General features: G+C 41.3%; 1 protein-coding gene and 2 non-coding genes across 3 annotated transcripts; 1 reads left to right on the top strand and 2 right to left on the bottom strand.

Moving 5' to 3' along the window:
* The first annotated feature begins 134 nt into the window (after positions 1–134).
* Positions 135–13,128, top strand: tmprss6 (transmembrane serine protease 6). Its single transcript, XM_073463245.1, has 18 exons — positions 135–575; positions 1,880–2,006; positions 2,306–2,448; positions 2,547–2,614; positions 2,694–2,881; positions 3,039–3,080; positions 3,456–3,660; positions 3,813–3,949; positions 4,567–4,679; positions 4,790–4,899; positions 6,638–6,780; positions 6,865–6,963; positions 7,506–7,619; positions 8,414–8,530; positions 8,678–8,846; positions 9,440–9,717; positions 11,381–11,517; positions 12,482–13,128. Exons 1-18 carry the CDS (start codon positions 501–503, stop codon positions 12,644–12,646), a joined length of 2,430 nt encoding a protein of 809 aa, XP_073319346.1. The 5' UTR covers positions 135–500; the 3' UTR covers positions 12,647–13,128.
* A 2,376-nt stretch (positions 13,129–15,504) lies between these two features.
* trnar-ccg (transfer RNA arginine (anticodon CCG)) lies at positions 15,505–15,577 on the bottom strand. The gene has a single exon. It is a non-coding gene; the product is annotated as a tRNA-Arg (tRNA).
* Positions 15,578–17,687: 2,110 nt separating this feature from the next.
* On the bottom strand, positions 17,688–17,759 carry trnac-gca (transfer RNA cysteine (anticodon GCA)). Its single transcript has one exon. It is a non-coding gene; the product is annotated as a tRNA-Cys (tRNA).
* Positions 17,760–26,411: the final 8,652 nt, after the last annotated feature.

The following is a 26,411-nucleotide window of genomic DNA, read 5'->3' as shown; positions in this document are numbered from 1 at the left end:
CACTTTACGGCCAATTGGGAATTCTTGTTTGCATGGAAAAGTGAAATGAACTCTGGGAAATGAGTACGCAAATACCCTGACCCCGCCTCATTCCCATCGTGTTTACTTGTGCAGGGGAGCTTACTGGGAGCATCACTGTTGCTAGGTGACATCAGCTTACCTGTACCTACCTGACTCACTGCTGCTCCTCTCAGATGAGACAGTGCTCCCACAACATGTATGATCAGTGACGATCAAGCCATCAGTTATGACTGTCAAATAACTCATTACCATGTGCAGTCCACGCTAGCTTTGGGAAGTATTGATTGACTTTTTTTTTTCTTTTTTACCTTTGGACTTACAAACAGAGGGGGAACCTTTCTGTCTGTTGGAGCAACATGTCTGGCTATGTGCTCACCAGAGATGCTAAATAAAATCAGTTAAATTCAAATTCAGACATCAGTGAGCCTCCATGGACGATGAGATGATTTCTGAAGGAACAAAGGACGAGGAGTGATGCCATGGCGCTCGGTCACGGCTCCAAGAAGTCAATTTCATGTGACCAGGTGGTCATTCCTGCTTCTCTGGACAATGGGGTCAGTAATGCTTGTACATCATATGTAATCGAGTATTTATCTCTCACTATGTTCAGATTGATTTATGTCAACCTGGTGGAGTTGTTGGAGTAAACTAGTGTTGAACAGAGGTCTGTATATGAAGGCCTGTTTCAAGTTGAGGCTTCTGTTTTGGTTTTCAATGTTGTTTGCTCTGGTTGGGAACTGAAACTTCAAGATAGAGAAGTTGCATTCACATGCCTTTGGTTTCATGATGGTATTACAGTTGAAGCAGGAATAAAACATGTCTAAAAAAAGTACCTGGTTTTTAGTTTCCTGCACAAAACTTCCTGTCATGTGTTCCTCCCTGGACGAGCCTGACTCGGGGTGAAGTGAGTTTATCAGACCTCTGCAGATTGAGTTGCATTGTGAGTAAAGTAGGTGGCAGATTTTGACTGAGTGGAATAAAAAATACAATATCTCTTCTGCTGCATCGATTTTAATGTGTGCTATGTCATGCTAAACCAGTGTTTTTTGTAAACTCTGGTTTAAACTCTTGTTGTAAAACATACATTAAATGAATATATATATATATATCTCCCATCAAATTGTTTTTGATTTTGCTGATTTGCTTTGCAGGGAACAAATATGATTATAAAACCTTTATTTTATCTTTAAGATCATTGAGGAGGCACAACGTCAAGATGATAAACAACACTCGCAAACCAAGACAGCAAACGATAAAAAAAGACAATGTAAGATACTTTAAAGTAGATGAAATAAACACAATGAAGTATAAAATAAAATAAAATAAATAGAATAATAATATAGTACAGTTGAAAACCATGTGCAATCATATTAAAGCATGAAACATCATTTAGGCCGAGTTGGGACACTAAAAGTAGAGAAGATTGATTGCATCTGGGATGTAATGGAGGTGGAGACACTCACCTACCTTTTCCAAAATAAAAGCCAAAACACATCATCACTGTTCAGTGAATATTGTTGCAGTTTGACATTAAAGAAAACAAATGATTAATAATGAGGGCATGAGGACAGAAATTAGAAATATATAATACAATGGGAATAAGATTGTAACTACAACATTAGCTGCTTTATTGTGGGCAAGAAAATCCAAAAGCTATAATCCTGAAGTCCTAAAACATAAAGATAATGTTGGCAGTTTAAATCAGCTTGTTGTCTAAGGATAGATCTCACCAGGGGAGCGAAACCTAAAATCCACTGGGAAAACTCCCTGTACAGTGTGTTCAGTTGTGGCCTCACTCAGATACTGTATGAGAAGACAAACTGGATCTTACAGATTTTATATTTTCTGTTCTCCTCAGGTAGGAGATGGTGGACAAGCCGTGGCTCCACCCACCAGGAAGACTCGGTCCTGCAAGTGTCTCCTGGCCTCCATCATCATCCTCATCCTCATTGCTGCAGGAGTCACACTGGCCTGGTACTTCTTGGGTAAGGAGTTTTTTCTTTATCAGTCAATTTTTAGTCATGGTAGCGGCATGACTCAGTGGAGGCACTGACTTTTCATATAATGTGACCACAGTGGTGGCTCAGGATGTTTGAGGGGCAGGGGCAGAAAAAAATAAAAAGGGGCACCAGCTGTATGCAATGCACAGAAAGCCTTGTGCTAGCTTGTTGACCTTAGCATTTCCTGCACTTTGCATTCAAAATGCAGCTTAGGTACACAGAGCTGTTGGCTTGACTTGAAGTCTTGTTTATTTATACTGTCTTCATGCCGTCCTCTGTAACAGAATACAGGGTTTGGGTGCTGGAGCCTCGCGTCCAGCAGCAGTTCACGGCCTACGTGTCCATCATTAACCGCAACTTCACCGCTGATCTGTCCTCTCACGACAACCCTGCGTTCAAGAAAGAGGCCAAGGGAGTACAGAAGCTGGTGAGTTGGTTTTCTATTATTTCAAATAATACATAAATGCACCTTTCAGTTGTGTTTCCACATGTAAACAGGTGACAGTGTATTTCTCTGCCTTTCAGATAGAGAAGACAATGAAAGGCTCAAGTCTTTCTCGTTACTTCAACTACACCACTGTCTTCGCCTTTGGGTATGTGGCTCAAACAAAGTAGTGATGCTGTATTGTACATATGCTGGGTGGATTTTGATCTCGTCTTTGTTTGTTGCAGGGAGGGGAGTGTTGTGGCTCACTTCTGGATAATGATGTCTGTGCCAGGCAGCCATGTTGGGAAGGTCACACTGGAGAAGGTCACCAGGAGCCTGGAGAAAGGCCTGAGGTGGTACGGAGGGTCAGGGAAGGAGGACACGGCCTGCTTCGACGGATACCTCCTACACATCCCCTCGCTGTCCGTCAGTGGTGAGAGCAAGTGAGGGGCAGAGGGAGGAACAGCGTGTGTGTGTGTGTGTGTAGACAGAAATGAAATGTGTGTGAAGAAAGATGAAAAAGACACAGGGACATAAAAAGTGTTTTTTAGTTTAATTTCTCTTCTGTCTTTTTGTTCTGCTCCCTACAGAAACTGACTCCAAAGTCATAGAGCTTTTGAAAGCCTCATTTGGTATCACACTTTATTGTCATCTGCTTTTTTCATAATTTCTTATTTTGTATTGAGTTATTAAATTGATTGAATTGTAATTTGCATGCAGGAGCAAAAAATGAACGCATGGAAGCACCTGCAAAATGTATTACTATTACTTGAATTGCCATTCAAGGGAGGGTGTTAAGCAAACAGTTGATATTAATTCAAGTGTTTCATTCAATGCAGACGTAGCTCCAAACAAAAACATGCTGCTCCACATGCTGTCGATCAAGTCCCACCACCTTTGACAATCAAATCAATCAGTAACTGTAACACAACAATGCTAAATTTACTGGAGCACAAGTCAAAGTCGAGCTTCTAACTCATAGTTTTCCTTGGCCTCCTTTCCCCAAGACTGTTACCGCTACCAGAAGGTGGTGTCCAGCAGCCCCGTGGCTCTCCGTGGCCCCAACACACAGCGCTCCTCCTGCCTGTGGCACCTCCAGGCTGCCCCCGGCTCCCAGCTGGAGCTCCACATGGAGTGGCTGCTGCCGGAGTGTCGCGACAGGCTGCTGGTGTACAACTCCCTCACCCCCACGGATACTCACCTCATCACATCGTGAGTTTCATCCAGTCAGTGTTGTTACAGTACAGTATTGCTGTGACATATCAGGACCTCTGCTGAACATCAGACATTGTTGGGTCTACCATGGGTCTCATTACTGTGAGCCATTGTCTTGTTTTTATTCATCTCTCCCTCCGGCCTCTCAGTGTGTATGGCTGCAGCAGACACGAGCGCGTGGTGCGTGTCCTGTCCTCGGGCGAGTGGATGACGGTGGTTTGGAAACAGGGTCTGTACAACTACAAGGACCCCTTCTCGCTGTCAGCACAGGCCTGGCACCGTCAGGGTGAGACCCCAGACAGCCCAGGCCTCTTTTTTACAAGTCCAGAATTTAATTTTTTTATTAACAGTAGACTAAAGCCAGAGGAAGTTGTTAAGATTACTAAACAAGACTCTACAGCCGTGCTTTAAGCTAAATGCTAACATGACGACTATGGTAGGATGCTGATGTTAAGCAGGTGTAATGTTTACCATGTTCACCATTTAAGCTCTGAATTAAGCTGAGGCTTTGCAAAAACCCCTAAAAACCCAAACTATATATATATGTAAATGCAAGTCTCCCCACATGAGACCAGCTGACCTTATTTTGAGTTTAACCACCCTGCTGAGCTGACCTTCATCCTCGTGACTCTCACCTACATTGAGTTTTGTTTTCTTGTTTGATTTGCAGCAGAGCGCTAAAACTTTCCATTTAGTCTTCCGCTCTAAAAATGTGTTATTCAGCAGCTACACCTACTCCGGCAACCCCAACTACTAGCAGTCAACTTTTAAAAACAACCTTTAAAGGTTAATGTGATAACAGTTTTAGTTGAAGGATAAAGCCCTTTGACGTTCGTCCTGTGTTCTGTAGTTAAAAATCATTGATGCCACAATGGACTGAAATTCAGCTTTTCTCTTTGTCAGACTGTAACTCCACTATAGAGCTCATGGCAGTATCAGGGATCCAGGGGACACTGAGGACACCTTTCTTCCCCAGCTACTACCCCCCTGACACCAACTGTAGCTGGAGCTTTACTGTAAGACACTCCTTCATCTACTTCTTGATTGATTTGATTTCTGGTAACCATACACAGCCCCTTATATCAATGATACACGTGTTTGCGGTTGTCGCCCCGTGTGATTTCAGATGCCCGGTGTGGGGATGGGCTTGTCTCTAGAATTTGAGGGCTACGAGCTGAGCAGAGCCAGCTACAACCAGGCCTGCACCCAGGGCCAGTGGATCATCCAGAACCGCAGGTAGGCTGTGCCACGATGAGTCTGGCTGGTGTATTAGAACTGAGAGTGACTCGGTCTGATAACCTGCTGTCAGACTATTGTGCAAGCAGCAGTCCAAGTCTCGCAAGCTGACTTCTCTTTCTACAAATAAATACATTTCAGATAACCTTTCTCTACCCAAAAGGCTTCATGTACATACTCTGGTACATAAGCATCAGAATTTCAGTAGGCAACAACATACTGAAAAGTCTGCACACCACACTTTGTGTATAAAGACTGTTTTTTTTAATCTGCAGACATTTTAGGGTCAAGCCCTACTTTCTTTCACCTGCTTAACCACATGCAGGTGGTGGCAATAAATAGACAATATTCATTTTACTGCTTGGATACTCCTGTGCAATTGAGGGCAGAGAGATCGGAAAAAGGTTGTGGCCTGACAAGAGCCATGTCTATTTATAACTACCACCTGTGTGTGGTTTGGTTGTCAGATAGGAGACGTCTGTGCATGTCAACTATTTCCACACCGGGTTCAGGTCACAATGTGCAGACTTTTCAGTTGGTTTCATGATGAAGTAGAAAAGATACAAAATAACTAAATTTACAGTAAGTAAATTATGTTCATATGATCATTATTTTATTATTCTGTCCTGTACTGGACAACAGGGGGCAGCAGCATGCCATACGAACCTCCTGTTAGATGCCCATACAAACTTTTAGAGCATTATACATCTCTGTTTATATTTAATCAATCAGTTCTTATGCTTTTCAAACCAGTGTTTACCGAGGAAAGGTTTGTCGTTGGTGCCTTGACAGTTAAGTGTCTTGCTTAAGTCAGGGCGCCAGAGTTGACTCATCATTAGGAAAGATTCATGGTGATGCCTGTGTTTACCCTTTTCACCTATATTGTCTTATCTTTAGTCTTAGCCAGAAATCTCCACTTCAGTACCAGTTCACTTTCCACTTTCATTCTTACATTTTACTTGGCTTGGTGTCTGAAAAGTAAACAGGTTTGTACGGGGTAAAAAGAGAACTTGAATGAGGAAGACTATCGCCTCGTTTTTGCAACACCATGGCCACATCCTGTGGATGGCGTGTGATTGAGGCCAACTTCATCTTCTCAACAGAATAAAGACCCAAAACACTCCAAATTGTGCAAACTAGTTAGGGAAGAAGCTGTCAGCTGGTTTCGTGAAGAAGTTAACCTGCGTGCGGTGCTTCAGGAAGTGTGGAGGATTACCTCAACAACCTGACAGCTAGAATACCAGGTCTGACAGGCTGCGTTTGCTGCAAATGGAGGATTTTTTGACAAAGCAAAGTTTGAAGGACACAAACTATTTCCAAAAAAAGACATTTTGCAACTCATTCGATAAATTCAAGTGTAACATCTAAATGACTCTAACATGTCAACAAAATGAAACATAACGGTCTTTCGTCCACTGTTCAGACTTCTGCTGTGGAAGTGTATGCAAAAGAGTCCATATTTAATAAGACAATACTTCATTTGCATGTTTAAACTTACAATTTTGGAAAGCAATTAAGACGCAAAATCATCGTCTTAACGTAAGAAGTCAACTGGGGAAGTTTCATGGGGATATATATCAGTTCACCCTGTTCGCCTGTACTGTCTTCCCAAAGAGCGCTCCATGGTTATTTCAACAACTCGTCTCAAACCTGTGTGGACGTCCACCTGAGCCTTCTTGTTGTCTCTGCAGTGAGACGTAACCGGAGTATACATTTGATTTTTAGTCCTTTTTCTCAGACTGTGTGGCACCAGGGGCCTGCAGCCGTACAACGAACGCCTCCTCCTGCTCCCCACGACAGCCACAGTCGTCATGACATCAGAGGTGTCGCTCACAGGGCCGGGCCTTCAGCTGCACTACAGAGTCTTCAACCTATCCGATCGTGAGTTCTGGATGCAGACAAATTCAGACAGTTTAACTGCTGAGTCATGTCACTTGTGTGACTGTGTTTGTGTGTGTTTTACAGCTTGTCCAGGTCAGTTTCTGTGCACCACTAATGGCCTGTGTGTTCCCGCCTGCGATGGAATCAAGGACTGTCCCAACGGGCTCGATGAGAGGAACTGTGGTACTTATTAATGTTTTAAGTTAATTACACGCATAATTAGTCATACACTATTTTCTGTTGAAACAGAAACACATTGTGCACGCAGAGCTTAAAAAGTGCACGGGCCAGTCAAGCCCAAATACAAAGCAGGTGTTGAGGAATTAACTCTCAAATGATGTTGAGCTTCTCACAGATTTCTTTTGAAAAAAACACATCAGCACGCTGCTCACGAACGCTGGCTGGTCTAAAAAGTCTGAGGGTGATGCTGATCTGATAGCCCTGTTCTTACTAAATCTTGTGAACTCATTTGGATGCCAGACAGTGTCTGAGAATATGAAAACCTGCAAGATTTGGCAGCTTTTCAAGCCACGATGCTGTGACTGGTTTTTGCTTTTTTAGATGTGAGTACTGGTGGATCATTAGCCACTAATTAGGTATTTGTCATAAACAAATCAGAAGGAACATTATATTTTCCTGCTTTTGCTAAGTATAGGATATAACACGATTGTAAATGATAAAATAATCATAAAAATGATAATAAAAACTCTCTGTGTGTGTTTCAGTGTGTGTGGCAAAGTTCCAGTGTCCAGAGGACAGTCGGTGTGTCGACTACTACAAGGTGTGTGACCAACACCCAGACTGCCCCGAAGCAACAGACGAGATGAACTGCACTTCTGGTAACACGCCAAAAAAACTCCACATGTACACACAAGCACATCACATGCCCACACAACTTCACACAGCCTTTTGTACAGACACCTGACTGAATAAAGCTTGGTGCGTACGGTGTCATCAGAAATGGGACGTTAAAGATATAATATGGGAGATTTCGTCTATTTCGTTCTATGTATTTTGCTGTTTACTCAAGGTAACGGTGCTTTTCATGTGGTCGCCTACCACAATAAAGAGAGTCAGAGAGCGAGGAAGAACGTCGGCGCACAAGACTAAACACAATGTGAAACAAACGTTGTCGCTAAGCGTTTGTGCCACATCAGATAGATTTTTCATCAGCAGTGTTGGTTGTTTAATGGTGTATTCCCCACCGGCCAGGCATTACTCGTGTGAGTTTGACCACAGGATCATTTGTGTTTCCTCGCTTTACTCACGCAAGTGTTTATTCAACCCCAAACAGCCAGATTACTTTATTTTAAATTAGTTTCAAGCTCGATCAGCCTCTCACTGAACCTAGCACTCACCAGAGACTTGTGTTCTCGCTCTTCTCTCTTCTTTTTTCCCTCTCTCCTTTCTGTAACCTCACATTCATGAAGTAATGTACATTTCCCCTCCCAGCTCCAGTCCGCAGTCAACATTATGGTACATAAACACCCAACAATAGAGGTGAAGTGAAGATAAATCAACTTTCTAACCCCAAAATGTTAAAAAGTAATCCCTCTACTCTTCTCCCAATGGTAAACAGCTGCAGATCAGAATCCGCATTAAAGTATGTGTGTGTATGTGTGTGTCCGTCCAGGTGTGCAGTGTACAGATATGACCTATGTGTGCGCCGATGGAACCTGCTTGAAAAAGCCAAATCCAGAGTGCGACTCCGTCACCGACTGCCCCGACGCCTCTGATGAGAAACAGTGTGGTGAGAAGATAAATGATGTTGCCCTGCTTCTTGAGGAAGGTTTCTCAAGATATCCTTAAGCTTAACGTTTACCTTATTTTGAGATAGATTAGATAAAATTGACATTTGCAACCGTGTGTTTTAATATTTCTGTGTGTGTGTGTTCAGACTGTGGCCTGCGGCAGTTCTCCAGCCGTATTGTGGGAGGGACCAATGCCACGGAGGGGGAGTGGCCGTGGCAGGCCAGCCTACAGGTGCGGGGTACCCACATCTGCGGGGGCGCACTTATCTCCAACCAATGGGTGATTTCCGCTGCCCACTGTTTCTATGACGACCGGTAAGAGCAGGAAGAGATGGGGGGGAAGTGGTGATTAAGGTGTTAGAAGAAATCTTCAAAACAAAAACAGTTTGAGAAAAGCAAGATTTGCTTTTTTCCCTTCAGCTAAAGATGTTTATTAATTATATTTGATGAGGCACTTTAGCACTTTGAAATAAGTCTGGTTTACCTATATTTCTTCTAAACTTATTTTATGTGCAGTCCTGCTTCGCTCTCCAAGGTTCAGCTGTGACAGCCTGTTTGACTCGAAGCCAGTGTATTTATGTGTTATAAATATTATATACAGTCGTGTCTTTATAAAAAGCCAGAATCAGCTGGCTGGACCATGGCCAAAACTATAGCTGCAACATCCTGTAGAGGATTAACAATTCTTCTCTCTTAATACTCTTTGTATGGTGATTAAGAGCTTGTGCAGCAAAGAGTGAGTGTTTAAATTTCAGTGGACGAGGAAGATTTTGTTCTAAAACAAAAAGTAAGTTTGTTGGCAAGAGTCAAGAACTGCAACTATATACACAGCAATCAAGATATCGTATGTGCTGAATAAAAATCTAACTTATTGCCCCTATAACACGTAGTAACTCCATCTCCTGCAGCCTCTACTCTCCCTCGGTGTGGACGGTCTACCTGGGTAAACTCCTGCTCAACCGCAGCAGCCCAACCGAAGAAGTGGCGCGAGTTCAACGCATCCACCTCCATCAATACTACGACGACGACACCCACGACTACGACCTGGCCCTGCTGAAGCTGGACCGGCCCGCCTCCATGCAGCTGGCTGGACATGCTCGACCCGCCTGCCTGCCCCCTCCCACCCACCAGCTGGAGCCGGACCTGCTCTGCTGGGTCACCGGCTGGGGGGCTCTCCGCGAGGGAGGTGAGGATGGGAAAGAGGGGAGAGGGAGGCTTTGAAGGATTTTGGAGAGAGGATAGAGGGTGAATGTTGATCGTGGAGGTAAACAGAAGCATTTCAGCTCGCCAAGTGGTCTCCAGCAGCGGCTCCAGATTTGTTTTGGCTTTATGTCTGCTATGTTGTGTGTTTAAAATAACTCTCCCCTTAAAACCTCAGAGAACGTTTCTCTGAATAATGGTTGGAGTCTGGTGTGAGGTAAACATGGAGTGAAGTGAAGCAGGATTTGGTTGCTATTCAAAAATCTGTGTCACCTTTACAACTTCAGGAGTGTTCAGCTGGTAAAGATGTTATTAACATGTAAATCTTTTTTGAAGTGCCAATCATTTAAAAGCAATCACCGATGTCAAAAGGAAGTCACTGTAGGATCACAATATGTAGCATACGTAACTGCCAAAAATACAGAAACTTTTTTTTAGAGATCAATCGATTTACGGGTTTTATTTATCGGGACAAAGAAGAAATATGTCTGAGAATTGTCCTTGGAGTCAAAGTTTGTATTTTTAAAGTATAGAGGCCAGAAAATAAATAAAACTATCCAACATTTAAAGAAGCACATTTGTCTCATGGCACTTCAGATTTATCTTCTGACCCCTTGAACAGGCTGCAGCTCCAGAGTAAGGAACCACTGCCATAAAGTAACCGCACAATGCAACAAATACACAAACTAAGGACTTTCAATGTTGCAAAACTGCCATCCAACGAAAGACTTCCTCAGGACTACACATCCTACTATAATTTCAGTTTAACCTCAGGCTTTCATGGCATGTGTGACCTAGAGGAAGATAAAGAGACAGTTTTAAGTTAAAACAATGCAGATTTATTAACACAAACTATTTAAGATCGACTTTTATTTGGTGCTTTTGACTTGTAGGTTTATTTTACTAACGCTGATGTCTGAGTGCAGTATTTGCAGGATTAGCAGTAAACTTTTTCCACTGGGTTATGTTTCATGCAGCATAACAGGATTTTTCACAGGAAGTGATTTTACGTGACTTGTGCAGCCTTGAAAAAACCCCCCATGTCTTCAGTGGTACTTTGAAATAAGATAAGATGGCCAGATGTGGGTCATTATAATAACAGAACAAAAACACACAAAATTATCATCATAAAAAATCGTTTAAATTAAAGAGGCAGGAGAGGAAAGAGAGATGTGGGTGGGAACGTGTGGGTTGCGGTTTCTTAAGAACGACGAACCGAGACTGTTTGAGAAAAAACGTTGGAAACCATCTTCCGGCACCGAGAGTTTCATAAAGAGCCACAAGATGAACATGACTTTAAGTCTATTGTGAGAAAAAGGCTTGGGTAAATTTGTGTTTACAAAAGTGCGGTCACACTTTGTTTCCAGTGAAGTGGTTTCTTTTCGTAAAACTGTTACTACGCATTTTGTTTACTGCTTCTGTACATAAAAAGTGCAACTTAAAGCCAAAGCCATTTTTGGAGCTATCACATATCACACCTTTAAAGATGAAGAGGTCAATGCAGACTTTTGACGTTCTCTTGAAAATATCATTTATACATTTTCTTTCATTCGTGTATGTTATACATCTTTGTATAAATAGAAAAGGAAGAAAAACAGGATGAATCTTTTGGCCTAAGATTGTTCCCACTCTCCCTCTGGCCTCCTCAGGCAGTGCCAGTAATGTGCTGCAGAAGGTGGATGTTCGCCTGGTCAGCGAGGAAGCCTGTGTTCGCTCCTACGGCCACCTGGTCACTCCCAGAATGCTTTGCGCCGGTTACCGCAGCGGAGAGAAAGATGCCTGTCAGGTACAGAGAAACACATACAGACGGAAGATACTAAAAGCTGCATTATAATAAATATTTTAATCTCATAAATTCATTAGATTGCTCTTAATTACTCTGAGAAGTATCACCTGACTCCTCAGAGTTTTTAGCATCTTTAAACACACTATTTTGGTTTGTTTTAAGTTAAAAAGCTCTAAAATCTGCTACTTGAGACACAAAAAGCAGCCAGGTAAAGGTACTGACTACCTGGTAAGCATAGTGGAGCATTTAGCAGCTAAAGGGCCACATATTTCTCACAGGGAGCAAAACGGAGCTAAAAGGAGAGTGAATACTGGACTTAGATTTGTTGGGTGGACAGAAATGTGATTCCAGGTGATAATTTGTGTCTGCTGAATGTGTCGCATGCACATGACAACTTTACGAGGTGTCAGTGTTGTGTTCAAAGCTACAGTTGCGCTGCCCCCATGTGACAAAAGAAGAAATTAATGCAGGTTTAAATCAAAGCACATTTTCGAAGTACATTTATATTATTTCAGGTAAAGTTGTTGTAAATTTTTATAGCTGATATGACAGACTAAAGCTCAACTTTCAGTATGCACTGTACTGTTTGGGTAGAGCCATCAAGTATTATGTAGTCTCGCTCTCTTTCTGTCTGGCTGTATGTCTGCCGGGAGACGCAAAATTGGGCCGGATTCAATGAAAAAAGAAGAAAATCTTATTTTTGCAAAACACAACCTTCTAGACGCTGCATCTCAGTTTAAATACATATAGGTTGGCTGCATCCTGAAAGTCCTCAGGGTGGGGATTTTATGTTCCCAAACAGAGTACAGGCCATAAAATGAGTTTTAAAAGCCAGACATCCGAGCACAGAGTGATGTCATAGTTGAGTCAGCAGTCTGTCATCAGTCTTGCCAATTATTACGGTCATTTTGCGCTTTGATTACATTAAAATCTTTGCCCTTTAAATATTGCCTGTCTCTGTCAGGGAGACTCCGGCGGTCCCTTGGTTTGCCAGGAGCCGTCGGGTCGCTGGTTCCTGGCCGGGGTGGTGAGCTGGGGCAAAGGCTGCGGGCGTCCAGACTACTACGGCGTCTACACTCGCATCACCAGGCTCACTGACTGGATCAACAAGGTCATCAGCAGCCCCTGAGACATTTGGGATCTTCATCATTCATCCTTAAATCAATATCCTCATAACCCGAAGCTTGGTGCGAAGGAAGATATTATCCACGTGAGGATAAAAAAGCACAGGCAGATGGTTTGAGACTGCTTCTCAGTCAGTCAGACAGCAAGGTGGTAAAGCATGAAAAGGCTTTATTCCAAAGTCGTACAGTAATGAAGCTAAAAATAATCGACTCTATTTATGTGGCACCTCAGAATTGATATTATAAAGTGTTAATTCAGCTTGCAGTAAAAAGAAATAAAAAGAAATTATTAAGAATGATAATAAGACTCCCAAAAAATATCATTTTTCTAGAAGTGATTGAAATGTAATGATAGTTCTTAGACAATTAGTTTGTACATGTAATCCCCTGTTTGATCATTTGCTCTCTTACAGACTGAATCTTCTATATTTTAAACATTTTGAACTTAAAGCATTTTTCCATAATAAAACATCCTTCTGTTTTGTAATCAAGTTTGCAATTATTACTGTGTTTTTAACACGTTTGGCTGGCACAGCAGGGCTTCAAGCTAAATGCTAACGTCAGATTTACACATTAAAGTGTCAAATCTAATATTAAAAGGTAGTATAATGCCTTTTGTGGCTCTAGAGGCAGCTCCATGACGTCTGATAAATGACCCTCAGTTATGTCTCCCAGTGGCCTAGCTGCATTGTGGGTAAACCAGGTGGGTAAGAGCAGTCCACTGGTTTAGCAAAGCAGTCCCATAACACTGTTGACAGTTTAAAAAAAAAAAAAAAAAGATCAAAATTGAGCAGAAAAAAGAGATTCCACCTTTTTTATTCCTCGCATTTTTAATCTTTTCTAAAAACCTACATCACCCAGTTACATGCAGTTTACATATGAAGTAGCACTCCCTAAGGGTGGAATAAAATGGGTGGAGTTGCCCTTTAAAAAAATACTTGCTCTGTTGACTCAAAGATGGCTGCAAACACACCGCCATCCCCTCCTCCTACTGACACGAAAGTCAGTTTACAAACATGTAATCTGAACGTAATATTATACAAGTCCAACGTATTTGTGTTTTTTCAGAAATCTACACTGCCATCATTTTATTTGGCGAGCCAGCTTGAAAATCCATCCAACTGTTGTTAAAATATTTCAAATCTAGATCATAGCGGTGGACCGACCGACCGGCTGACTGAACACTGACACTTCCATCGAGCGAGTGTGTGCAGGTGTAACTTTAATGTTCTATTTCACGAGCTGCTTTTGAGAAGGGGGTTATTTTCAGGGTGTATGAATCACTGTCCGGAGAGATGCAATTTTTCTCCTCAGCTGATTTTATTATCAGCAACAACAATATTCTCAAAGGGACCGGGAGCAGGTGCCAGAGCTCGGCATCCCTGCCTGTGCTGCCGGACGCTCATGAGTCATTGTGACCCATAAACAAAACGAATGGAATGGAGAGCATCATTTGTCCTTGGAAATTGGATTTGATTTCGCTGAATGACAGACGAGAGCTATCTAACTATCTATCTATCTATCTATCTATCTATCTATCTATCTATCTATCTATCTATCTATCTATCTATCTATCATTGTCTCCTCTTCCTCTTCTCCTCATCCTCTCGTTAACTCTCTCCCACTCATCTTTTTCACTCTGGTGATGGAAATGAGCCTCTAATCCTCTGGGGATTTTTCAATATTTGGAAGTTCCCATTTTCACTGTAATTGGTATTTTATAAGGCTGTAAACCATAATGACAGTTCTGCTCTATGAGGCATAACGGCAGTCCTAAAACTGGCCTCTGGGGGCCAGAGAAAACCATCCATCATGGCAGTTGACTGTACAGCAATGATCAATGCTTATAAACGACCTTCGCCATTTTCTGTGGAGCAGCTTTTGACTCATTTTGACATTTAGATTCTCTGATATAAGATATGTTTCTTAAGATTAGAATTATAATTCGATACATGAAAACAAAAAACAACACAGAGGTACACATATAGAGAGATATAAACATTATTATTTATCATTAAACTGAGGGATTTAAGTAGAAAATGTAGCTCTAGGAGAAAAGGTGAAAACTTAAGTGAGATTTAAAACATTTCTGTTCGTGAATTATGAATTTTGCCTCCACAATAACCAAGTTAACCACATACTCAAGAGTGGCAAAGTCAAAAAACATGAGACTCTCCAGAATCTTTGTGATATTTCACTGTCAAAAAATAAGGGAGAGATGTTTTCTGTACAATTTTTTTCAAAAGATACAAGACATATGGACATTCATAAACAATAAGACAGATAACGGGGTATTTTCTATCAAAATTTCTAAATGTACTTGTATTTTCTTCTTGTTTAAAATACAGTATTTATAAGTTAAAATGTATTTGATGTTATTTGTATATGACATCACATTACAGGACTTTTGGCTCTTGAAGTTCAAATAGTTTTCAGGCTCTTCCCTTTGCTGCCATTGAGGGGCGCCATTCAACACAAATAGCCACCAAATGAAATATCTCCATTTGCAAATTGTTTTAAAGGTTTTTTAAAGGTTCAATGTGATTTATTCGTCATAACATCATTACAACACATTATTTAGGCTATAAACATGTGTAGGTCTACACAAACATTTGTAAACCCAGGAAATAATTCTGTGATCTGCATCTGGATGAATGTAAACAGCAGCAGCTTCACATTAGAGGTTTGATTACTGGGAAAACCCTGTCCTTTAACTTGACAGTGTCAAGTGTTGTAAACAATGAGTGCACTGCTCCTCGTCCTGTGGGAGTAGGGTCCACCCATCTACTCTTAATCCAAAATCTGCCATAAACAGGATGCCTTGACACAGCATTCATCACAAACACATATTATAATTAGCAAATGACCCAGGTGGGACTTGAACCCACAATCCCCAGCTCCGGAGGCTGATGCCTTATCCATTAGGCCACTGGGCCACAGAAACAATAAGGAAATAGATACTATATTCTCATGTTGGGCCTGTGACTGTAGTCCAAATACGGTACACTGAGGTGTAAAAAAAAAAAAAAAAAAGGGAAGAAATCTGTGCATCTTGAGGTCAGTGTCTGTTGTTGGTGCTTTCTTTTTCCGATGCCAAGAACACCTAACTGGGCCACTGAGCTAACGTTGCAGCCTGCATCAAGAGGAATAATATATTTCCAGACTTTCTGCTGACAATGTCACACACATACTCCCAGAGGCCTTAAGATCAAGAAGGTTTTGGCGTCTGTTTACCCACAAAAATATGACGTTTTGCTTAAAATGTGTCACTATGAACTTTGAAAGATCACAGACAATGTTTCCCTGGGCGGTTAAAGGAAACAGTGCTGCATCTTGTTTTTTTCTGTATAATGAGCTGTTTCCCACTCTGCCTCGCAGGAGCTGAGGTTTTCAGGTCACTGATAGAAAACAGTCCGGAGGAGAGTGCCAGACAGAAGGGACGCGTATATACGATTGAGTTAAGGAAGTGGTCTGCAGCTCCCTAACCCTTCAGACGGTTAATCAATCATGTGGTCACACAATCCAGCAACCCATCCACAATGTACTGTAGACCAACCTTAACAATCGATCTGTATAGTTATCAGGGGAAGAGGAAGCATATAAATGAGCGCGGGTCCACAGTAAAGGGAGTGATTACCGAAACCGTGCGGAGAGCCAGGAGGAAAAGGCCGGCAGAGTTTGGCGGGGGATGTTGATTAAATTATGGACGTCGGCCATTTTGCTGCTCTTATGTTTTGCTTCGCCCATGAAAACTGTTAGAGGGACAGATGGAGCTGATTTCATTCCAGCTAAACAGAACAGCAATATGTATGTATGCCTCGCCTCAACAAAAAATCTTATGAGACACCGACCACAATATTTACCTAAGGTATGAACAAACAGACGAACACTGAAACATTACGCACATGAGAAGTGGGAAATACATTTGTAGGATTATAGAGTCCTTCCAGAGCCACATTTCCTAAAATTATATATATATAACCACAAAATAATGCTGAAGAGATTTTTGCACCACAGTTTTGTATTGTTTTGTCAACACAGCAAGCTACAGGCACAAATGTACAAGACTTAGCAGAGAATCATACAATAGACACCAGCAACAGAATTGTAGAGCCGATCCTGATGCATCATTTTGAGATGTTTATTACTCTGACCTAAAAACGTTGAGAAACACTTGGAGGCTTTGAATGGCTGGAATCAACTTCTCTTCCATTTCGAAGTGGAGAAACTGTTGCTTGTGACAAAAAAAATGATATCACTTGGAAAGCTGAAGCCGAGGCCTTGAAAAAAAAACATGCCGTGGCCTACTTTTGTTGGCCAGAGACCCCGATGACCATCCACAGATGTTTCTCTGGTCAACTCAGCTGTTTGGGAAATGGAAATCTGTAGGTTTGATATACAATCTGACGATTTAATAATAATTACTTAAAAGAAACTGAATAAAATAGCCAAACCATGAAGGTAATCTTAATCTTTTAAGGTAAATCTTACAAAACAGAGATGATATGATCTTGTCGTCTAGCGCTTGCTGTAAGTCTAGCAGCTGCATTGTGCCAGCTGCAGGCATGAGACAGTTTCTTTATGCTTTAACCTTGAATTCAGTGAGTTACAATAATGGAACCGAGATTATATAAAAGCAAAGTATGACCTTCTTGAGATCAGGCCGAGAGAGAGAGAGTCCAGATTTTTTAGATTGCTCCTCAGTTGGTTAAAAAAACATTGTTGAACCACTATTTCAAATTTGTTTTTTTCAGAATGAAAGGTCACTGTCAAATATCACAGCCAGGCTGCAGGTTTGACATTTGCAGACAGTGATGATGCTTTTGTTAAATTGGGATAAACATTGTTTAGATGATAAATGATAAATCTCAACATCTTCTCTGTTTGAGGGAGAAAGCTTGTCAATGGCATATTGTGGTTTTGTCTGACATGACTCAGTGGCAGGACACAGAAGGTAAATCAGAATACAACATGAAAGTCTTTGCTAGGTTGTGGTATTTTTTACAGTGGGCTTGGTATCTTGTTGAAAACCACACTCACTGGTGCAGGGGGCACCTAGAGTTGAACTAGGGACCTCTTGATCTGCAGTCAAATGCTCTACCACTGAGCTACACCCCCCTTTTGTTTCAATGTTTTCATTTTGGAAACTTTTCTATGAATCATAGCAGTCGGGAAGGGGCTTGCTGGATATTAACACATTTTTTAGTGAGCACCAGCCTCTCCTAATGACCCCTTCTTCTTCATCCTGAGTGGAGATTCATGTATTTAGGCCAAGTATGAAAAACGCCCTCGGACAGAATTGTAAGTCTTCAGCATTTCCAAACAGCCTCTCTGACCTCAAAACATCAAACCGGTAGGTCTTCAGGTCACTGAAACACAATTTACATTACACAACTAAACAGACATATCTTACTCTTAGCAGCTGGGCCAAAGTACACAAAATCATTTAAGAGCTTCAGGCAAATCTGACATTTTAATAATCTGTTTGAATAAATCCACACAAATTATGCAGCCATGCTCAACAAAAAAATGTCCAGTGCATGACCTGATCTGTGTGTTGGGCCTGGACTGGATCAATATGTGTGTGAGTGTGAGTGTGAGTGTGAGTGTGAGTGTGTTGTAATATCTGGCAACCTTGGACATGTTCAGAAACTTGCCGTTAGAGGTTAACACGTCAGATGTGTCTTCATAAACGGGGTCAGACCACACGGTGGATTCTGCTCAGTGTTTCCTGTAATACTGTAGGTATAGCTCAGGCTTGTGTGTGTGCGTGCGTGTGCATGTGTGTGTGTGTGTGTGTGTGTGTGGTAATAACTTTGTCTACAGCAACATGAAATCCACTTAATCTCCATCCAGTCGTTTACTCGCCGTCCTCCGGGCTGCTAGATTAAAACATCTTCACTGCACTCACTGAACCATGAATACTGGCCTTGCAGTAGTGTAAGCAGTGTCCTCGCACACCGATAGGATTTACAAAACAATTTTTCACAGTTATGGAAAAAAACTGAGTAGATGCCATGGATGCGGGCTAAGATGCACCACATTTATCATCATAACTCAAAGACAAACAGAGGAGCTGCCGCTTTTTTTTTTTCCTGACAAAGACTACAGGCTTGTGAGAAAGTTAGATTCACAGGTAAAGTAGCTGCAAATTTTTTTTTTATCATCAAGTAACTTAAATTACATTTACAAACCTCTATTCCTTTCACTCTTTGTCGTGCTATGTCAGCAATGATCCAGCATCCAGTGCAGCTGAGGGTCACGTTAGTTTTAAGGCATCCTGAAACATTGGACGAGTGGAAATGTAAACCTTTCTTGGTGGTGCAGGATGAATAGGAAGGGGCTCGCCAAGCCATTCTGTGGACAAATGTGTGCAACAACTTCTGTGTGCTATAACACTCTGGACAGAAGTGCTGGACGAACAGTGACGGACTGATGTTGTCATCCATATTGAGCCGATCCGTCGGGGCGGATAAAAGCAGCTGCCTGCACACATAACTTCTCTGGACTGATGAAGGCATTGCCTTCTCCAAAACTGACAGCTGTGAAGCTCCAGCAGAGGGATATTATTTTGCTTTATTCAGTTTTCTCCTTCACTAAACCCGACCACTAAGTCAGGGATAGCTCTCTGACTGACAGTCAAATGGAAAGCAGTTCAAGATCGATTCGGACAAACAAGCAGTTCAACTGGAACAAATGGAACAAAAACAAGCCGGCAGCTCAAACTGAAAGAGCAAACAGGGTTCAATGTGGACAGCTTTCATTTGGTGTTTTTACTTGTGCACCATGTATTTCATCACAATCATTAAAAACATCTTCATACATTTGCAGTTATTTTTGAGTAAAACGTTTAACAGCTGCCACATCCATGTAGATTTCCTCGATTTAACGTTCTTGTTATCTCACACTGCTTTTGATTCACAGCTGTGGCCCCTGCTGTGCCGCCATGATGAAAAAAGCCATGCAGCACTGTTTCATTTTTCTTCTTTCTCCATCCCTCCATTGCTCCCCTGGGCGCCTCTCCCTCTCATTCCTTGCAATGATGGGTTAAACAGCTGAAGGCTGTGCGTGTTTTCGTTGTGGTTTAGATTTATCTTGGGAGTAGTGGTTAGACTGGGAGAGAAGGAGGACGTGGGAGGAGGGTGTTGAGTGTATGCAGAGGTCCAGCAGGAAAAAAACAAAGAGAGAAAGAAAAAAGAATGACCCAAGACAGGCAGATGAGGAAAGAGGCAGCATACACTTTCTGCAGGCAATACGTATTATGTTTATTAAGAGCCGAGGTCGTGCCCTCGTCCTTGGTAGCCTCAAACAACTTTCTGCAACTCAGTAGAATCTTGTCGAGAAGTTTATTTTCTGAGAAGCAAAGACACAATACTGAATTTAAAAATGTTTTCAATAACATTTTGACACATATTTATTTTAACAAGGATACAATTTAAATGTTGGATTCAATAACCGCAGTCCCCGTAACTTCTAGGTGACCAACACTGGTAGATGTGTCTTCCAAAAACAAGGCTGTGTTTCTCTGAAGAGTTAAAGGAGCCTTTGGAGTGGGAAAACCTTGTCAAACCATTATTACATTTTCAAGCTTGAATTGAGGACTCTTGAAGGTGGTAGCCTAGCCACTGAAATGGGACACCGCTCGTGTATACATCGAAGTTAATGGGAATCAGGTGCTCATGGTTTCCTTCGTCCACTGACTGGAACAGTTGGTGCACCATTTGGATTTCTAAGAAAGAAAAGACAGAAAACATTTGTGTCATACATAACAAATCAACTCTGTTAATGAATGAGTGCAAAGAGTGGAAGCTGGCTTCTTTAAGGGAACATTGACAACAGAACAGAGGGAATGGATGCTTTGCTTTGAAAAGTACTTGCACGGGATTTTGCCCCGGGAAAAAGGAAAACACAGCCATCTACACACAAAATCAAAAAAGCATAACCCGAACTTGCATGTGGAAAAATCACAGCGTAAAACCACCAGAGAGGCACACACAAACATGGATGAGTCATCATAAAATGTACACTGTACTTTTATTTTGTGTGCTGCAGTGAAAGATAGAAATATGAGACGGGGGGAAGAGAGGAAGAGAGACAGAGCGAGAGATAATAAAAAGCAAAGATAGAGAAACCTCATTATGTTCTCTGACTCTGGGAGTGAATGCATGAAGTGCACTGATTAGTCTGACCCACATCCACTCCCTCTGAAACTGGCTTTAAATCGAATCTCTGAAGGGCTGCAGTTTACCTCTATATATAGAAAGAAAGCAGAGGAAGAGGAGGAAATGGGCACAATAATTCAAGCAGTTGGAAAGTTAAGTTTAGCATTTGTGGTATTTTCAGATTGTTTTTTAAAAGGTTACTTTTCACGATAAAGGTTCACTGGGCGTATAGATTCGTAAAAATAAACCCCATGACATTACCTGGCATGTGAACCTTTCGTGTCCCCATGCTGGTACAACAAAATATGAGACCAACATTTTTAATTTGATCTGCTGTGGAGATAAGCTGTGTGTCAGCTGTGCACAAGACAGAGGGCCAACAGTTTATCACCAGTAGTGGAGGTGGCTTTAGAGGAAGTGGAGAGGCTGAAAGCACTATGAAAACAGAAGGAGCTTCCCAAAGAGAAATAAAAAAGAGATTAAAAATTGATGTAAACAGTTTTAAGACAACTTCAAAAATATGTTGAAAAAGCAAGCAAGACTAAAAGCCTAGACACAGCGGCAGCATGTCTGAGGGATGAAAAAACAAAAATAAACAGGCACCAGCTGCACGTAGTGGACGCTGAGAGTCGTGATCAGTTGGTGAAACCAGTGCTGCCAGATGTGAAATATTAAACTGTCATACCAAAGGCTAAAATGTGGTATTCTGAGGAAAATGATGGTATTTGAGTCATCACAGCGACAAATATACAATAATGTGTGATAACACATATTTGAGGAGATTTTCTGCCACACCTACAAATCTACCCGTGTTTGTGGCAAGACAGGAGGCCTGTTCATATTCTGCATGAAAACAGTTACGGCCTTAAGCTAAGCTGATTGAACAGCCTTAATAACTGGACCTACTGGGGCATTATGAACAACTGGACTTGGATGAGAAAGTTTAAGCTCCAACCTCAGAGTCGCTTCAAACAACAAGCATGATTTCCCAGAACGAGGTTAGTGAGAGGAGATGGGTAAACACAGACGTACGATCCATATTTAGCTTCCAATCACTCTGGGATATGAATTAAAATGAGACTAGATTTAGATTATTGAAATTGGGATTATTGATCGTGCATCACACAAAGGGTTGAACGCGTAGGAGGGATATGTGGGGATCTGAGGAATAGAAGTGCAGGAAAAAACACAAAAAGAGTGATGAAGACCTGAGGGACGGTAATGTGAGTCAGAGACAGACAAGACAGAAAAAGGTGGTGACAGCACAGCAAAAAGGAGAAGGTAGGGCAAAAAAAAAAAAGAATGAAAGGGAGGAAACATGAGAGAAGAAGAGCCAGAGGAGAAGAATCAGCTATTCTGAAAAAAAAAAACATGAAATGGAGAAAATAGTAGGAGGATATGGGAATGAGACAGACACACTGAAAATGACCCCAAAGCCACAGAATAGGAAAACTCCTCAGAGGTGAGCTCCAATCAAACAGACAGCATGACGGGCAGATGAAAAGAGCTAAATGATGTGAGGGAGTGGAGGGAGGAGAGCAAAGAGGACCGCAGATGACAGAAGGATGGAAGAGGAGAAAATTGGATTGAAAGACTGAGGAAAAGAAATAAAATGGTTGGCGGAAAAAGACAGATAGAGGGAAAGGGAGAGACAGATGAGGGGGTGTTACACTGTACAACATTCAGTTAGATCTCAGATTCATCAATAATTAAGATTTAAAAGCTTTGTTTTTTGCAACCGGAGCCTTATTGTCATAATTTTGGCCAACATTCATTTTATTTCATACGTGGGCATGTACCTGCATTCTTTCTAATGGCCAGCAGGGGGCGACGCCACTGGTTTGCAAAAACAAGTTCGATTGTAAGTAAATTTATGAGAAAATGACACTAATTAGTGACAGACAATAAAGCAGGGTATGTATGCGTCAATGTGTTGCTACGTTGTGGATGATAAGTCACTATGTGTCACGGTGTGTTGTCTGGTTCCTGTGGTCACGCCTGGCTCCAAAAAAACCAAGATGGTGGCGGCCATAATGCCAAACTCGAGGTTTTAAAACGATATGTCCACAAACCAGTGGGTGACGGTGGGTATTTATTATACAGATTGCAGAAATGCAGCCAATTAACACAAGTAATCCAGCTGTTTTTAACAGATTATTAAGGGAAGAAATGGTCAAGATCAAGCTCACACTTATTGTCTTCCATAAGACAAATTTGTCTTATCTTAAAGGAATAATTGCATTAAAGATAGTTAAAAAACTGTGACTCTGCAGTCATTGCCACCAACTGTACGGCATAAAATACAACTATTAATGGAGCTTTCTCCGCAGTCATCAGGAAATAATGACCAGCTTTACATTTACTCTGGACACTTTACTTTGCTGAAGGCAGTGAGCTGTCTAAAGGTCCACTGGTAACAGCGTCTCAGCCTTAATGCCTCCTTTTAAATGTGGTGAAGTGTTTGGGTACGGGAGAGATTTCTTTGTCTTAATTAATTGGTTTGTTCTCAGTCTGACAGCGTTATCGTTAAGCTGCGGTTCATCAGTGGCAGGAAGCAAAGCACAGAGGGTCTTATCTGACACGCACAGGTGAAATGTTGTCCTCTCTGCCAAGCAAGAAGCCTATAAATGCTTAAATGAAGGGAGACTTTGACTGCGACCACACTGACTCGACACTTTATAGAGTGTTTCTGTGCGGCTGAATGTAACAACAGTTCAGTCTGTTGTGAAGTTTATAATGTTTGGTTCGTGTCGACACTGAGAGGAGTCGATTCAGTTCTGAGATAATGGGGTCAGCCGTTTACTGACGGGAGGAGAGCTTGTGATTACATTTTAACCTTTAATGTTAGAAAGTGGATTTATCTTCACTCATATGTATCAACATGACTGCAGCAGCGATCTGTGGAGCTGGAGGGGAAATGTATGTTACTGCATGAGCATAATGCGACAGAGAGGAGAGGGGAAACAAAAAAATAGTTTGGAGTCTTTTTAAATGCAGAAATTGCAATTACACTTCTTTAATTAGCTGTGATTATCTTCTCTTCTATAACTGTGATCATGATTCTGTGCATTTCTGTGATTTCCTGTTTTATTTTGAAGTTTTCCCCTCATGCGTCATGTGTTGCTTCTCAGTTCACCTGTGTCTTGTTTGTAATTAGCCCTTGTGTTTGTATGTAGTCTGTGCGTTACCTCATGTCTGTGCCGGCTTGTCTGTTTCCTCCGGTGTGATTCACCTGTGATTCATCTGAGCCTGTTTCCTCCAGTGTCTTCCCGTTTCACCTCGTGCTATGTTTCTGTATTTCTTCCTCTTGTTTTAGCTCATTTAAACTTTGCTTTTGGTTGTACTTTGTTTTAGCTTTAGCGTTTCTGCTTTGTATTTTTGGGATTTACGTGTCTTGGTTGTTTTTTGGATTCTTAGTTTCTGGACAACTCAGCTTTTTTTTAAAAAAAGCTCACCTTTTGTTCTCTATCCTGCCTCCCCTGGGTGTGAACATGCCTGTTGACACATTGAAACATGTTTTAAATCTCTGTAAGCTCCTGCAGAAAGTTTTGAATGCAAGTGGTTTAAAGACCGAGCCAATTTTGGACAAGCTAAATTCCATTACACGCACTATATTAGTGTGCGCTCTCGCAGTTTCGTAATGGAAAATCATGATGCAACATGTATATGAATCTTCTTAAAATAGCATCTTTAATTACATAATTCTCCAACATAAACATACATGTCATAGGAACTTAAACATAGAAAACACTGTATATGAAGTGACTCCAGTAATTTCAAATGATCTCACCACTGCTCATGAAAAGGGAAGAGTGCCAAAGCATGCAGCTGCAACGTACATAAATTGCAGTTTAATTAAAAGTAAAGTGAAAAGATACAGCTGAGGCATCCAAAAATGCATACTGATATTCCTGATATATATGTTACTGATTCGAGCAAAGCGATCTGCAGAATGTTCCGAGCTTTATTCGCTGACTCATAAACACAGATTTACTGGAGGAAGGGGGCTATAAAACATTTCCCCTCCCTCAGCATGTTGCAGTAAATGAAATGGAAACTGGTAGTAGAGAGTGAAGGGGTTATGGAAAAGACAGAAATGTTAGACCAGTGGTGACAGAGACTAAATGACAAGCAGAAATCTGCGGACATCCATATTTTATAGCTTCCATTTTGAAGAGGGACTTTTCATCGCGAAGCCAAAACTCACACAAAATCAACAAGCTCAAGTGTTTGCAGTGTTTAATTCCCATCAGGATGATAATGGCTGTGAATTATTTTAAAGGCATGCCAGGATTGTTTGATTTCATGCATTTCTACCCTCAAAAGCTGCTGCTAACATATTGCACCACCCAAAACTCATGAATACTTCCAGTATTGATTTTAATTTAGGTAAAGGGTTGGCTCATATTATGGGCTATATTTCAGGTTTTGATCCAATGCAACAGGTTGTTCATGCAGTCCTATGAGGCTTGCACATGGGAGAGATGGGTTGGACACACTAAACTATTTATTCTACAGGGCTGATGATGAAGATGCAGATTGTACAAGTACACTGGGCTGGGAGGCTCCAGAAAACTGTAAATAAATGTGAAGACGGGGTAGAATAGCAATATGTGTGCTCATAAAACAGCTGAATGTATAGAAACAGACAGGAGACAAAGTGGAGCTCAGAGTCTCGGAGACGAGTAATCTAAACAAAAGCACACAGAAAGAAAACTAGCTGTAAATCAGAGTCATTCAGTGTCACGTTCGCTCTACTGTAGCTGTAAAAGTGTTTGTTCGAGGGAGGAATGCATGGATGGAGAAAGACATGTGGTTAAATGACTCGAACTATAACGCCCGACAAAACTCTTCTGCTAAAGCCAGATTAGGTTCAGTGACATTCAGCACCACAGAATGGCATCAGCCATATGGTTAAGGTTAACCCCAATCTCAGTGCTGGAAATGTATGGAAAATGAAACACCAAAGTAATTTTACAAAGCTGTTTTGTTGAACCATTAGGAGTACAGGCATGGATTGTTTTTTCCCCAAGCTGTCAGAAGCTCTGTGCTTCTGGCATTAATCTATATGAATTTGAAAACAGTATTCATTTTTCTTGCCTAAATCTTTTAATGCAAAAATAAACCTATAACTGCCCCTATTAGCTGGAAAACACAATGGGTCCACATCATATAGTCTCACACGGTCCAAGTTCAAATAAGATAACAATAAATCGGAAACTGAACACATGTTTTTTCTAAGGAAATATTCAAGCACCCTGAAAAAATAATTGCCATTTTGTGTCCGCAAAATACCCCTGCTTGAGAGTAACAGAGGCAAAAACAAATTATAGCTCTTTATTTCCTTATTTACACAAACTTTATGCATATAAAATAGTCAAAAACAAGTGTTTAGGTGGAAAAACCGCCTATTCAAAAAGCAAAACACATAGAAACTTGCATAATTTCCAAGTTTAGGGCTTTAAAGACTGATATAAATTATATATTGCTGGATTTGTAATCTCTTTGGCTACATGCTCAATCCATTATCCGCAGGCTGGTGTGTGAGTGACTCAGGAGAGAGGAGAAAGAAGAGAGAATGGGTCACTTGTCTACACGGTCACTCATT

Source organism: Pagrus major, chromosome 1, assembly GCF_040436345.1.
Source record: "Pagrus major chromosome 1, Pma_NU_1.0".
Lineage (NCBI taxonomy): Eukaryota > Metazoa > Chordata > Actinopteri > Spariformes > Sparidae > Pagrus > Pagrus major.
Note: the sequence above shows the minus strand (reverse complement) of the source record. Positions and strands in the feature narration are given on the sequence as shown.